This window comes from Microcebus murinus, chromosome 1 (genome assembly GCF_040939455.1).
Source record: "Microcebus murinus isolate Inina chromosome 1, M.murinus_Inina_mat1.0, whole genome shotgun sequence".
Taxonomy (NCBI): Eukaryota; Metazoa; Chordata; class Mammalia; order Primates; family Cheirogaleidae; genus Microcebus; species Microcebus murinus.
In genome coordinates this window covers 76722852-76735537 of record NC_134104.1, presented here as the reverse complement: position 1 = coordinate 76735537, position 12686 = coordinate 76722852, and the positions used below count along the sequence as shown (strand labels likewise).

General features: G+C 43.2%; 1 protein-coding gene across 2 annotated transcripts; it reads left to right on the top strand.

The window, feature by feature from the left end:
• Positions 1-293: 293 nt before the first annotated feature.
• On the top strand, positions 294-11597 carry ADIPOQ (adiponectin, C1Q and collagen domain containing). Of its 2 annotated transcripts, XM_076003119.1 has the most exons (5): positions 294-398; positions 1061-1176; positions 1490-1571; positions 8045-8266; positions 9205-11597. In XM_076003119.1, exons 4-5 carry the CDS (start codon positions 8053-8055, stop codon positions 9723-9725), a joined length of 735 nt encoding a protein of 244 aa, XP_075859234.1. In that variant the 5' UTR covers positions 294-398; positions 1061-1176; positions 1490-1571; positions 8045-8052; the 3' UTR covers positions 9726-11597. The 2 variants fall into 2 exon arrangements, with proteins under 2 accessions (XP_075859234.1, XP_012645097.1); XM_012789643.2 differs by lacking the exon at positions 1061-1176.
• Positions 11598-12686: the final 1089 nt, after the last annotated feature.

Sequence of the window (12686 nt, the reverse complement as noted above, 5' to 3'; positions counted from 1 at the left end):
CTGAGCAATTCATTGGCACAAGGAAGTTTCTCTCTCAGATACAGAAATATCTTGTTTTTCTGCTGTGGTCTCGACCCTTGCCCCATTTTCTGCCGCTCTTGGAGGAGGAAAAATAAGGGCCAAGGACTGGAAACACAAGTGTTTTCACTGAAGCTCCACTTGGCTTCCCAAGTCCAGGCTCTGTTGCACCAGGTTCCCTGGGGTGGAGGCTGGAGGCAGCTGCCAGGGGCAAGATGCCCACCCACTGGCCCCGAGCCTTTGCTGGGCTGGCCAATGAAACAGGACAATTGTGAGGTGGGGACTGCCTGTCCCCCTGAGTACCAGGCTGTTGAGGCAGGGCCATCTCCTCCTCACTTCTGTTCTGACTGCAGTCTGTGGCTCTGATTCCGTACTGGAGGGTAAGAGCAATTTTATTTAGTTCCAGGCTGGGTGGGGGTGCTGTCCATAGCCTCTGGCCGCATGTGCTCAGGCTCTCCTGTCCACAGCAGTGTGGGGACAGTGTGGGGACAGGCAGAACTCTGGCCAGGGCAGCACTGGTGGAGGCAGATAGGCTTTGCCTTCTTCCTCAATTGACCCACGGAGAGAGTTGTTCCTTCTGGTTAAAATGCCTGGGACCATCCTGAATTGTGCTCATTCACTCTGTGGCAGAATCCCTACTGAGGAAAAGGTTGGGGTCAGTGAGGTGGCAGGTTCGTCCGCAGATGAAGTCCTGTTGGATAAAGGAGGAGAAGGGGATAAGTTGCTTCTCAGCTTGCCCAGGCGGGACGAAGGAAGAAGCATGCTCAAAGGCAGCTTGAGAAAAGCCAAGCTGAGCTCTGACCTCAGACTGGAGTTTGGAGAACAGTTCTACCACTTGATTATACTCAGCAAATATTGATCGAGCAGATTCTATGGCCAGACACTGGGTTGGTTCTTAAGATACAAAGATGAGTGTGACATGGTTGTCTGTAGGTTTGGGATATCTGTAGGCATGGGGATATCTAACATGGAGAGGTTCCAATGAGATAATGGAGCAAAACCTGGCATAGGTGGGAACTTATGAAAAATTGTATTTTTAAAGGTGTTTTCAGACAGAAGCAAATGAATCTGCCTAATCTTTGCCAAGTCCAATCCCAGGTACCCCAGTGAGTGCTGTGCCTGGGGCATCCTGGTGGTTTTCAGCCGTAGCTGCAGAAGGTCAGTGTGGGAGGGATTTTGGAGGTCCGGCCAGCCCCTCATGTAGTAGCGGATGTGGGTTCTTGGCCTGGGAGGTCCTGGTTTGGATCAAGCCTCATAGGGTGGGGGCATCTCACTCCCAGGGACTCCATTAAGAGTAAGGCTGGCTCTGCCTAGTTATTAGGGTGCAGGGATCCCTTCAGGCCAGCAGAGTATGTCCAGAGGAACATGATGGGGTCAGCGTGGCTCCAGAGCTGAGCAGTGGGAAGGGAGCCCTGCAGCTTAATCTGCAGTCTTGAGTCTTAAGGAGAGACACAGGACTTGTCTTTTTTAGGTGGCTGCAGGGACAAACATTCTGCATACTCCTTGTCAAGCCAGAGGACCAGTGGCCTGTAACACTTGGCTGAAGCCAGAAGGTAATGGCTTTTGGAGAGTGGAAGATTTCAACCAGGAATTCCTTAACGTGGAGGACTTGTCCTAAAAATGCAGAGGAGGGATGCTCTGCTTTATCTGTTCCTTGAGGGTACAGGTTTGTGTGTGTGTGTATGGGTGTGTGTGTATGTGTGTGTGTGTGGGGGGGTGTATGTGTGTGTATTTGGCATGGAGATACTAACAATTCTCTTGCAGGGCTGAATGAAAACTTTTAGACAATGCTCCTAAGAGCCAGATGAAGCTGAATTGACTCCTGGTTCTGCCATTTGTCATCGGCAGTTGTGAAACTGCCATGTGAAATTGCCAATATTCTACATTTGACCTTTAAAAATGGCAGTTTCAGGCCAGGTGTGGTGGCTCACACCTGTATTCCTAGCACTCTGGGAGGCTGAAGTGGGAGGATCGCTTGAGGTCAAGAGCTGAAGATCGGCCTGAGCAAGAGCGAGAACCTGTCTGTACTAAAAATAGAAAAATTAGCTGGGTGTGGTAGCATGTGCCTGTAGTCCCAGCTACTTGGGAGGCTGAGGCAGGAGGATCATTTGAGCCCAGGAGTTTGAGGTTGCAGCGAGCTATGATGATGCCACTGCACTCTACCCAGGGCTACTGAGGGAGACTCTGTTTAAAAAAAAAGGCTGTTTCATATAATTCAACCCAATGGCTGCATAATCTTAAGCCAGCATCTTGGCCTCTTCAAATCCCAGGTTCTCCTACACATTAGAGTCAAAAGCAGATCTATGGGAATATTATATGAAATAAGTTTTCCAAGTGCCTTATGCAAATTATACTCCAAAGAACCCTTACCAATGTCAAAATGTTCTCATGTTCCTCATCTCACATGATCCCATTTAGCAGATTAGGAAGCTGAGTCTGAGAAGCTCCATGCAATGCTTTTAGAGGTCGTGTAATGTGATGGAAGCCTCACTGGTTTGGAAGTCAGAACAGTATTCTCGCAGGGATCATTTCCCTGAGAGAATGATGTTTCTTCATCTCTTAAGTTGAAGTCATTTTCCTTGGGTTCTTATAAAGATGAAAATAAATAATGTGTAAAATCTCCCAGTGTGGGAGTTGGATTCTATGCAGATCTAATAAATACATTCCTTCTCCTCCTCAGCCTCCCCACTTGTAAAAGCAGGGCAAGGGTGAGATCATTTCCAGGGTCCCTTGGCTCTGACATTCAAGGATTTTGTTGCCTTAATGCCTTTTCCTACTGAAGGAATTGGCACTAGGCTTGGTGGCCTCTCTCCCACATGGCCCTGCCTCCTGTCAGTCCCAAAGGGAACCCTGTCCTTGCATTTCACAGAATTCTGCTGTTGCCCTAAATTTCTAGTAGGTCAAAGTGAAATTTGTCATATATTTTAACATGAAAACGAGAGACCATACTACCCCTTTAGGATCCTAAGAACATCATGGTCATCCCTTTGTATAATTTTAAAAGTGAATGAGTCCATGCCTGTGTGAGATTTGCCAGAAAAGCCAGTGCAGTGGTTTGGATTTCAAATCTCACCTCTGCTCTCTTTTACTTGTTATCTTTGGGCAGAAATTACTGAACCTCTGGTCTTCAAATTCCTCTTGTGGGAACTCAGTCCCACCTCCTGGAGTCGTGTGGGCGAAATCAGATTAATGGGGTGAGCGGTATTCAGCCGTGGTTCATAGCAGGTGGTCCATAGATACTTGTTTGCTCCCTTTCTCTTCACTTACGTGTGGAGCACTTTATAAGTTTACAAAGTACTTCTTCATACTTTCTATCAATTAATTCTCACAATAATGTTGTGAAATAGGTTAGGTGAGAATTACTATCCCACATTTATGGGCAAAGAGCATGAAGCCAGGGAGGTAGGGGGAGGCAGGTAAGTTACCCAGAGAGTTAGGTGGAGTCTAGACCAGAAGCCAGGCCATTTGCTTCACAATCTGGGGGTCCTTTCATGCTACTTTTTCTTGTAACTCCCACCCTATGGGGTGGGATATTAAAAGGCAGGATGTGTGACCACGATAATTTTCTCTTCCTGGGCTATGTCTAAGAGTCTGTTATTGGGCTCTGGAAGACCAGAATTTGATTTCCAGCCTCTCTATGTTTAGCTCTGTGACCTTGGACAACTCACTTGACCTTTCTGAAGCCCCCTTTCCTCATCTCTAAAATGGGTACAGTCATAGCTAACATTTATTGAGCACGGACATGTGCCAGTCATCATTCTAAGCACTCTGCATGGATTATGCCATTTAATCTTCCAACAAACATAAGACGGAAACATGTTATAGGTAAGAACAAATTATTTGAACCTCTGCACTAAGATCATAGAGCCTGTGCTGCCTGTTCTACCCCATACTGTCTCTCAAAATGGTTGTGAGAATTAAATGAGATGTTAAGTGAAATAAGGACTTTACAAATAAATAGCATGCTACAAAGGCAAGCAATTATAAGTGTCGCTGGGGATTTAGCTTCATGATCCATGTAAAGTTTTCTTCCTAGGCACGACTGAGTCTTAGATTACAATTCCCAGTTCCATTTAATAATGCTTTCCCCTATAGAAATAGAATGTAACAATCAAAATGTTAACAATTGCTATATTTAAATGAAAGACACAAATAATTTTAAAATAAATGTTTTGGAAAATTAGGCACCTCTGCACTGATCTTCAATTGCTACCATTTGCTCACTGTCCATCCAGAATTAAGTTAGAATGCAACCTTCTTCTTCACTCAGAATCTGTCCCTAGCCTCAGAAACTCCCAGAACTCTGTGCTCATCCCCCCTCCACCCTATGCCACTGTCACAGAACCAGACTGACCGTACCTGTTGGTAAGAAATTTGTCCATAGCATTGAAGTATTGGGGGACAACTGTATTCCCTTAGGGTAGGAAAATAGGATCTTGATTTTTTTTTTTTTTTTGAAACAGAGTCTCACTTTGTTGCCTGGGCTAGAGTCCCGTGGCGTCAGCCTACCTCACGGCAACCTCAAACTCCTGGGCTCAAGCAATCCTCCTGCCTCAGCTTCCCGAGTAGCTAGGACTACAGGCAGTGCCGCCCCGCTGGCTAATTTTTTCTGTTTTTAGATGTTGGCTAATTTTCTTTCTATTTATAGTAGAGACGAGGTCTTGCTCTTGCTCGAGCTGGTCTCGAACTCCTGAGCTCAGGAAATCCTCCCACCTCCGCCTTCCAAAGTGCTGGGATTATAGGAGTGAGCCACTGTGCCTGGCCAGGATCTTGATTTTTAATAAAGAGGGAGAAAACTGAGAACTCTAGAGACCTCTGACTTTGCCCTCCTCCTAGGGTTGCGGGAAAGACACCAACACGCTTTGTCTTTGGGGCCTGGCTTAGTTGCCTTCACCAGTTTGCATGTTCTGGGTTTTCTCCTCCTGTCTCCTTGTGGAAAACAATACAGCCTCATAGATTCATTCTTCTCTCATTTCTGGAGAAAACAAGCACAGAGCTCAAAGTTCTCTCCAAGTTCAGTAGAGGGCGACAAATGTACACACAGGTGATAAGAGCAGACCTTGAAAGTACTCTTGACACCTAAGGGGCAACACCTGACTCTGGTAGCACCTGTCTCTGCTGCTGCTGTTATTTCTGTCTCCTTTCTTCTCTCTGTCTGCCAGTTTCATTCTCAATTCTTACTTTACCTTTAAGATCATACTAGAACTTGATATTTGATAAATGATACATTCAATCAATAGTGAAGGAAAAGATTAATTTAACTAAAGGTGTTTAAACAGCTAGTTTTTAAATGGGGAGAAATCATTTGAGTACTTTAGATCATAGCTTACATTAAAACAAAAAAATTAGAGTTGGATTAAAGAGTGAAATTTTAAATATGTCAAACAATAGGAAAAAATAGAAGAAAGTAGAATACTTATGAAATCCTAGCATGGATAAGGACTGTTTAACACTTAGAAACAAAGAAAAATATCAACAGAGCTGGCTATACAAAAACTAAAACTTCTGTACACCTAAAAATTAGGATGAAGAAAACAAGAGAATAATCTGCACATTGAAAGAAATAGTCATAGCATATGTAAAATGTTGGTACAAAGAGGTCACACAAATTGATTCAAAAAACTATGTCTCTAATAAATTAAGTGACAAGAATACTTGGAAATATCATGGTTGAGTAATTAAGTTAGGAAATAGGCTTTTAGGAAATAGGACTTTAAAATGTACGACTCATTAATGATTGAAGAATGCAAACTACAGCAGCAAGGTACCATTTCTTTGGTTCATTACACTAACAACACAAAAATGTATTTTATGATAATACCCAAAGCTGATGGGGATAGTTAAGATAGACCCTTTTACACATGCACACTAATGTATTACTAGGTGGCAGTGTAACATACTGCAATGTGGGAATATGTATCAAGAGACTTAAACATGTTCACATGTTTAAGAGACTTAAACATGTTCACACCAAATTATTTGGTCCAATAATTTACTTCTGTGATTATGTCATAATGGAACAATAATTTTGGGAAAAGCTATATACCTAATTATGTTTCATATATTATTTTAAAATCAAAATATAATTTGTCACAGAATATAAAATAATTTAAAATCGAAATAGGTTAAAAATGTAACAAAATGGAAATGGTTAAGTATATTTTGGCTATATCCACTTCATGGACTAGTATACAGACATTTAAAATAGTGATTATAGGCCAGGCATGGTGGCTCATACCTGTAATCCTAGCACTTTGGGAGGCAGAAGCAGGAGGATGGCTTGAGGTCAGGAGTTCGAGACCAGCCTAAGAGTGAGACCCCCATCTCTATAAAAAAATAGAAAAATTAGCCAGATGTGGTGGCTTGCCTCTGTAGTCCCAGCTCTTCAGGAGGCTGAGGAAGGAGGATGGCTTGATCTCAGGAATTTGAAATTGCAATGAGCTATGATGATGCCACTGTACTTAACCCTGACAATAGAGTGAGATCCTGTCTCAAAAAAAAAAAAAAAAGTGATTATAAAAATGAGAAAATGACAAAGCAAAAATAGGGGAATAAATTTTTGTAAAGTGTGATTTTTATGTTAAAAAATAAACAGAGGCTTGTGCTGCTATAAACATTTTAGTGCAGATGTCTTTTTTATAGAATGTCTTTTTTTCTTTTGGGTAGATGCCCAGTAGTTGGAATTACTGGATCAAATGGTAGCTCTACTTGTAGCTCTTTGAGGTATCTCCATATTGCTTTCCACAGAGGTACTAGTTTGCAGTCCCACCAGCAGTGTATGAGTGTTTCCATCTCTCTGCATCCACGGAAGCTCTGACTCTGGTGGGGCAAAGGCAATGTACGTAATGTAAACATTTGTACCACCCGTAATATGCTGAAATAAAAAAATTTAAAAAATAAGCGGAGAAATTCTTGTTTTCTATAGTTTCCAAAGAGCTATATAACTGTATATATTCATATATATGTGCATGTGTATATATATATATGTGCACAGAATACATATTTCAAATATACTTCACTCTCCCTCCTTCCTTCCCTCTTCCATTCGTCTTCTTACCTTCTTTTCTCTTTCCCTTTCTCCCTCTCTCTGGCTCTCTCTTGCTTTCTTTTTTTCATTATAAAAGTATCTATTTAGTCCCCACTCTGTGCTAGTAGTGTGCCAGTAGTTTGTTTAATGGGGAAAATGAGTGAGCAAAACAGGAATTACAGGAGAGTGCAAGGAGCGCAATAATAGCGATAAGTCAGGGCACTGGGGAAACACAGAGGAGGAACAACCAACCAAGATGGGAGAGGAAGGACAGGGAGGACTTCCTGAAAGAGGTGACGTCCAGACTGTGTTCTAAAGGCTGAATAGGCATCAGGCAGGAAAGGAGCAGCTAACTGTGGCCCAGGCAAATGGTCAGTGGATATGCTCATGGGACAATGTGTCTCTGGTTGCCTGTTTAACTCATGGTGAAGCTGTGTGTGTGTATGTGTGTGTGCGCATGAGTGTGCACATGTGTGTGTGTGCATGCATAATATACCCAAAGGTCAAACATGTGACCCAGGAGAGGGGAAGAGGAAGAGAGAGAGAAGAGAGTAAAAACGAGAATAGACACAGAATCTGAGAGAAGAGGAGGGGAAGAAAAAGAAGAACAGAACTAGGGAGAGAGATGTTGGTTACTGTTGAGTGGACCTATCCGGGTCATCATTCCTGGAAAACTCAAAGATAGATTCTTGGAAAGTTGACTCTTGGAGCTTTCCCTGTGCTTAGTCCTGTGCTCAGATGTGGGGAAATTAGGAGTGTTATCCCTGCTATCACTGAACTCACAATCTTGCTAAGGGAAGGGGAATACACACAGGGAACAGTTGCAAATTTCAGGGCAGAAAGAGATCAAGGTAGACCACAGAAAAATCTTCCTGGAAGGAGAGAGCAATTCTTAGAAGTGGCTTCTGCTGAGATGGTTGGAGTCCCGTCTGGTCCTGACTGGGTGTGCCGTGTAGGGTCTGTCTCTCCCATGGGTGACCATGCACATGTGGATTCCAGGGCCCAAGATGCTGTTGCTGCGAACTGTTCTGCTTCTATTAGTTCTGCCAAGCCATGGCCAGGACACCACAACTGAAGAAACAGGAGTCCTGTTTCCCCCACCCAAGGGGGCCTGCACAGGGTGGATGGCGGGCATCCCAGGGCATCCTGGCCACAATGGGACCCCAGGCCGAGATGGCAGAGATGGTACCCCTGGTGAAAAGGGTGAGAAAGGAGATTCAGGTAAGAACAAGATTTTTGGCCTCCTTCATCACAGACCTCTCTTGGGTAAAGGAGGGCTTCCAGGGCCATATGAGGGCATTAGTTACTAACTAATCCTTAGACAAAGGGAAGAAAAAAACTTTTTAATGTAAACCATAAGGAATCTGAAAGGGATTTGGATTGGTCTCCCAAGGATGAGGATAGGTGGTAACTCTATAACCAAGTATCCTCTGACTCTGTTCCATTTGCATCTCCTTCCCCATCCCCCTTCCCATCCCTGCCCTCATTCCTATTCCCAATATGTTCATACTCCTGTTCCCCTTCTAGTTCACTTAATTCCCATGCCATCCAGTGACACTAAACCACATTTACTGCACACCCCCTGAAGGTCACAGTCCTGCTTTTGGAGAACTCTTGGTCTAGTTAAGAAGATAAGTCTAATACACAAGACTCTGTTAGTGGTTACTGCAAGAAAGTCTATTCTAAATAAATATAGCACACTGAATGTGAAAAAAATATGCAAAATATGAAGCACAGAGAAATGCACTCAATGCAGACCTGGATTAAGTACGAAGGCTTCAAGGTGGGGAGGCAAGGCTTGAGCCAGGCCTTGAAGGATGAGTAGGTAGAGCAGAAGAGGAAGGGCACCCTAGACAGAGGGGGTAGAAGAGCACGATGTGGTTAACTGGGCCAGTGTATAAAGGGCTGACAGAGTGGAGGGTATATGATGGAGACTTACAGGAGGTAAAGTTGGAGATGAATTTATGGGAGCCTGCTAGGCTGTGGGGAATTTGGAATGAGAAATTAACATTTCTCCCCTTTTGGGAGCTCTCATTGGTTCCTTGCTGTGTAAGTCAAATAGACTGTAGGTGGGAGCCACGGGGACAGTACTTTAGGCTGGAAGTAACCTAGGCAGGAGTTCTGTTCCTTGTGGTCACTGAGGTCCTCTCGTTTTCTAGGTCTTGTTGGTCCTAAGGGTGATACTGGTGAGACTGGAGTGACCGGGGCTGAAGGTCCCCGAGGCTTTCCAGGAAACCCAGGCAGGAAAGGAGAACCTGGAGAAGGTGCCTATGTATACCGCTCAGCATTCAGTGTGGGATTGGAGAATCGCGTCACCGTCCCCAATGTTCCTATTCGCTTTACCAAGATCTTCTACAATCAGCAAAACCACTATGATGGCACCACGGGTAAATTCCACTGCAACATTCCTGGGTTGTACTACTTCTCCTACCACATCACAGTCTATATGAAGGATGTGAAGGTTAGCCTCTTCAAGAAGGACAAGGCTGTGCTCTTTACCTATGACCAGTACCAGGACAAGAACGTGGACCAAGCCTCTGGCTCTGTGCTGTTGCATCTGGAGGTGGGCGACCAAGTCTGGCTCCAGGTGTATGGAGAGGGGGAGCACAACGGACTCTATGCAGACAATGTCAATGACTCCACGTTCACAGGCTTCCTTCTCTACCACGACACCATCTGATCACTGCTCACTCAGAGCCGCCACCAGGCCAAACTGCCCCAAAGTCAGTCAGTCAAAGAACAGTCAACAGGCGTTCAGTGTAGTTATTATGGGAGGTTGATTATTGTTTAGTTGGAGGACTCTGAACATTATTCATTTATTTACTCATTCATTTATGCATTCATTCATCAAGTAACATTTTATTTAAAAAATCATCTACTATGTTCCCAGTCATGAAGAAGACATGTTCGTTAGCCTCAAGTATTTCTTACACAGTGGAATAAAAGGGTAATAATAACATTTACTAGGGAGCTTCACATACACGACAAGACCAACTACAAAGAAGTAGTTGACAATGCTATTTTGTGCCTACTCTCTCTCCTGATGTTTACGGCAATCCCGCGAGGTACATACAAAAGATATAATTCTCCTCTTTTTACAGTTAAGATCCCGAGGCTGTGGGAGTTAAATGAACATCTAAGGTCACATAGGTATTAAGTGGCAGAGCTAGAAATCAAATCAAGAGCTATGGACTTTTTTCACTAGACTGTGCCCTTTTCAGAAGTACACAGCCTTTTTGTACTGTTGATAGGGGTCTGTTACCCACCTCACCTGGGGGCCTCTGAATTTGCTTCTGTCACAAGCTAAGACTCCCCCTCACACACAATAGAGCTTTCTCAGAGAAGGTGGTCCTGTGATCGCGTCCCATCCCAGCTGCACCACTCAATGGGCCCAGCACTGCTCTGTACTTCCTCTTCTCTGTGACTTTCTCATGTTCTTCCCTTTCCCTGGGGAAATCCACCTCCACCCACACACACTGAACTCCTCCCTGTTTCTCAAGGCCACCTGGCCAGGAGCTTTTCTGATTCAATGTCTCACAGTTTACCACACGGGGTATGAGAGATATCCTCCCACCAGGGTAGGGGCGACTGCCTGGTAGGACTGTGCTTTCTTCACATCTGAATTTCTTGCAGATCCTTGATAAATGCCTCCTGAAGACCAATCTCTTGAATTCCTTATCTACCCAGAATTAACTCCGTTTCAGTCTCTCCATATGACCAGTACTTATCCACAGCAACACTTTCATTTTAGGAACTCCCTGGTTTTAAGCACCCAGTCCCTGTTCAGCTGGGTCGTGTGAATCTTTTCCCCTGAGGTTAGGCATGATTGTGCTTTTCAGAACACTTAAGGAATTTTTACTCAAGGAAGTAGCTTGAGCCTGAAATGCAAAACCCATGAAGGAATTTGGAATCCATTCTTTCCTTGAGTACCAAAAGTGTCAGGGAAGACTGAGTCTCCTGAATTTATTCTTGTTCTTTAAGAATTATAGGTAATGTATGGTGGTGACAAACATTCTCTCAGGAGGCAATCACTTAAGTGATGCTCTTCAAATGTTGTAGCAAAAGCAGAGTTAATAGCATTCTGTATAAATATAGAAGAATTATTTTGCTTACAATTTTAAATACTGAATGACTCCTTTGTGATTGCTATTCATTAAGTGATTATTATTTCTACGTATACAGCTTTGTATTTTAAATACTTGCATATCATTATTTTCTACAAGTAAAGATACTTTCCAGCATTAAATGCAAAATCACTTGTTTCACATGACTTTTGTTTTCATTTTTGAGAAAGATGTTTGGAGAGGAGTGAAGAGGTGAGAGTTAACCCTATTAGTCAGGATTCTATGTTGTGAATGACAGAAACCCAACTCAAACTAATGTGAGGGGGGGGGGAAAAAAGAAAATAAAGAAAGAAAAAAGGAAAATTTATTCCTTTGGATAATAGAAAATACCAGAGCTGTTTTGTCTGTTCTGTAGGTAAGGCTGGTACCAAGGCTGATACCAAAGGCTGAAAGCAATCAAGTCTCTTTTCTGTCTGTCCTTCCACTCTGATTTCACCCTCAGGCCCTACACAGCATATTTCCAGGCTTTCCCTTGTGATGTCAAAAAGACTGCAGCCTACCCAGCTCTCGTGCCCTCACACCACACCATCCATGTGAAAAGACATCGTCTTTCAGGTGGTCCCCAAAGAGGAGAGGAAGCTCTCTTTCCCAGAAGACCCAGCATCTCATTGGCTCTCACTGAGTTGTGTTCCCATCTCTGACCAATCACCAAAGTCAGGAGGATGGAATATACTATTGACTTAAGTGTGGCTCAAGCTAATGATATTTAGAGGTGTTTTTCTAAAGCAGAATCTGTTACCAGAAGCGGGAAAATGAATAATGGATACAAAACAACATCTGTCCACAACAAATTCTTAATGCTATGTTTGAGCTTTCTTAGGTTTTTCAGAGAGATTCTGCTGGGAAATTACTATTGCTTTTCCCTAAAATTTCAACAAGTAGCTAATGTCTGGCCACGCTCACAGTCCCACATCTGGCTAGGGTGGGATCCTCACAACATTGGACATGGTGTCATAGTCACTTTGAACTCTCTGGAGCAGAGCCACTTCCTTGTGAAATCAGAGGCACAGAGAGGGCCAATCTATATAACACCTCTTCAGAGAGGTTATGGCCAAGATTTCAGGAGTCATGGTCTCATGATGCCTTCAAGTATAATTGTGGATGTTTATTTCTCTTCAGTTCTGTCAACTTTTGCTTCATGTATTTTGGAGCTCTGTTGTTAGATACGTACACATTTAGTGTCAAGACTTCTTGGTGAATTTACCCTTTTATCATTATGTAATGTCCTTCTTTATCTCTGATAATGTTCCATATTCTGAGGTCTGCTTTGTCTGAAAATATAGGCATTCAACTTTCTTTTGGTTAGTGTTTGCATGGTGTATCTTTTTCCATCATGTTCCTTTAAAGATATGAATATTACTATATTTAAAATATGTTCCTTACAGACTGCATGTAGTTGTTTCTTGCAGACTGCATGTATTTTTACATGCAGATATCTGTCTTTGATATCTGTCTGAAGATATCTGTCTTTGAATGGGTGTTTAGACAATTTATATTTAATAAAATTGTTGTTATGG

Bases quoted from the DNA above. Each gene is read 5' to 3' on its own strand.
- ADIPOQ (XM_012789643.2), top strand. From the start codon at position 8,053: ATGCTGTTGCTGCGAACTGTTCTGCTTCTATTAGTTCTGCCAAGCCAT. The intron at 8,267-9,204 runs GTAAGAACAAGA...CTCGTTTTCTAG, and splicing joins GGGTGAGAAAGGAGATTCAG to GTCTTGTTGGTCCTAAGGGT.